The sequence below is a fragment of the Panthera uncia genome, chromosome A2 (genome assembly GCF_023721935.1).
Source record: "Panthera uncia isolate 11264 chromosome A2, Puncia_PCG_1.0, whole genome shotgun sequence".
NCBI lineage: Eukaryota > Metazoa > Chordata > Mammalia > Carnivora > Felidae > Panthera > Panthera uncia.
The window spans coordinates 161,368,358-161,370,929 of NC_064816.1; the positions used below are offsets into that span (position 1 = coordinate 161,368,358).

General features: G+C 61.1%; 1 protein-coding gene across 1 annotated transcript in view; it reads right to left on the reverse strand.

The window, feature by feature from the left end:
• Window positions 1–242: 242 nt before the first annotated feature.
• MNX1 (motor neuron and pancreas homeobox 1) overlaps window positions 243–2,572 on the reverse strand; it is a 5,458-nt gene continuing 3,128 nt past the window's right edge. The window contains exons 3-4 of the mRNA XM_049642320.1: window positions 1,678–1,838; window positions 243–1,098 (exon numbers count right to left, since the gene is read on the reverse strand). Of these exons, the coding sequence (XP_049498277.1) occupies window positions 736–1,098; window positions 1,678–1,838 (524 nt within the window). The 3' untranslated portion in view covers window positions 243–735. The remainder of the gene's footprint in view (window positions 1,099–1,677; window positions 1,839–2,572) is intronic.

Sequence of the window (2,572 nt, forward strand, 5' to 3'; positions counted from 1 at the left end):
CCGTGCCCCGCCCCGCCCGCAGAGGGAGGTGATCCTCCCACCGGTTGGCAAGTCTGATTTGCACCTTCGGTCGGTGGAATAACACCCAACCCCTCATTTCAAAAACAAAAATAGTAAAGTCCGCTTTCCTAACTCACCCCCCCAAAGATCTGCGCTCTCATCCAGTAAAAAACCAATTTATTTTACATTCCATCGTGGGCGATGGGAGAAGCTAAATAATAATTTAGCATGCATAAGTAGTCGTTTCTTTATATATATATATATATAAATACAATGTACAAAAATAAAGACAGTACAGTTTTGAGATTTCCAGCAGTTTGAAAGCTCGTGACATAAAGTTCCCCCCAGATAGGTAAGCACAAAACAGTTTCCCTTTTTCAATACTCAAGTTTTCCAGGTCGTCCAACACTGTAGGTCCCGGCCTTCTCCATTCAGGAAGTGGGGAGGAGTGGGGAGGAGTGGGGGCCTTCCCCTGGTGGCGCTCAGGTCGTCTGACAAACAGCACCCCCAACACTAACCAAAATTAAATTAAAAAGGACAGGAGTTCAAGGGTGCACCCGTCGGACCTCCCTCTCTCTCGGTCCCTGGGAGAGCAGACAGGCACGGCGCCCGAACCTGCCCCAGGACGCGCGGCCTCGAGGCGGGGGCCCGCGGGGCTGCCCTGGGGCGCAGGGCCCCTCCTGGGGCGGAGGCTGGTGCCTGGGGGCCGCGGGGCTGTCCTGGGGCGCGGGGCCCCTACTGGGGTGGGGGCTGGTGCCCGGGTGCGTTGGGCCGCGGGGGTGGGGAATCGGCCTCAGACGAGCAGTCGGAGGAGACGGCGTGCGCTCCCGTGCCGTTGCTGTAGGGAAAGGGGTCCTCGTCGTCATCGTCCTCGTCATCCTCAGGGTCACTGTCCCTCAAGTCCCGCAGGCGGCGTCCGCCGCTTTTGTCCCCGGCAGCCGTCGGCCCCAGCAGCTCGTCGTCCCCCTTGTCCTCCGCGAGGCCACCTTTGCTGGCGCCCCCACCCCCCTTCTGCTTCTCAGCCTCCTGCGCCGCCTGCTCCTTGGCCTTTTTGCTGCGTTTCCACTTCATCCGCCTGTTCTGGAACCAGATCTTCACCTGAGCGCACAAGACGGCGTGAGAAACTGGCCGCTCCATCCCTACGGGTCCTCTCTCTGGAGTCCTGTCTGCACCTGCACCTCGCCGGTCCTCACAAGGCCCAGGAGTGGGCTTCAGGGGAAGGGGTGCCCCCCCCCCAGGCACCAGCGCCCCCCAGAGTGGGGCTGGGGGGCTCCAAGGAGACTTTTTCTGGGGGTGCTCTGGCACTGTCCAGATAGGGCCGGAGCACCTAGAGGACATATCTGTAAACCTGTACACATCCCCTGCTCTCTTTTTGGAATAAAATTTCTCAAATGTGGCCTGGGGACCACTGCTTCGGAATGGAAGAGGGGGTGAAGTGTCCTTCAAATGCAGATTTCTGGGTCTCAGCCCAACCTACCGAATCGGACCTCTGGGCTTGGTAAGTGAGCCCTGGCAGGGCGGATGCTAACTCTCCTGGGACAGGAACCCGCCCCCTAAGGGTCCAAAAGCCGCCCCCCCCCCACCGGCCTCCAGGTGCTCAGGCCAGCAGAGGGCCAGGGGTGCACAGGTGACAAGGCAGGGGGTGAGCTGTCGGCGGGGGGGGGGGGGGCTGTGTACCTGGGTCTCCGTGAGCATTAGCGAGGTGGCCACCTCGAAGCGCTTGGGCCGCGACAGGTACTTGTTGAGCTTGAACTGGTGTTCCAGCTCCAGTAGCTGCTGGCTGGTGAAGGCTGTGCGGGGCCGACGGCACTTTCCCAGGAGGTTGGACTGCGCCTGGGCTGGGGACAGAGAGGGGCATGACACTGGAAGTCTGGCTCAGGCCTCCCGCCCCCACTGCCACCCAATGCGCCCTGTGCCACTCGTGCGAGGCTGCTGCCCGGCCCACCAGCCCAGGGCCTCACCGCTCTGCCTTCAGTGTGGACGCCCTCTCCCCAGGGACGCGGGGGTGCCTGGAGGGGGCCCTGGAGCCCAGGCTCTGGATGCCAGGTGGAGCCACACAAGTTCGGGTTTAACGGGACCAAATTTTTTTAACCCAGGGCCTGGGCGTTCTGATTAAAGAGAGTCCCTCACACACAGCAGCCCTGTGCACCCGGCGGGCGGCGTAGAAGAAGGTGGACAGGCCAGAAGCAGAGGCCAGAGGGGCACTCCTCCTCCCACTCCTCACCGAGTCCTCCCCCAGCCCAGGCTCAAAGAGACAGGTCCCAGGAATCACCAGTCCCGTTTCTTCCCAGCCAGCAAAGGACTGATGTGGGATTCCCACTGCCACCTCCTTAAGTACGTAGGAGAAGGGGGAAAGAAAAAAGGAGGAAGCCCGGAGAAGGACCAAATCCTGGGCCCGAACATGTGAATTCACCAGACTCCCCCACTGAAAATTCTTCCCGACAGCCCCGTACCCAGGTCGCAGAGGGGCAGAGCCCAGGGAGACTGGAAGCCTTTTCAGAACAAGTCTCATTTTGCAAATGGAAGGCCTAGGCAAAGGGGCGGGGGGGGGGGGGGGGGGGGGGGGGGGGGG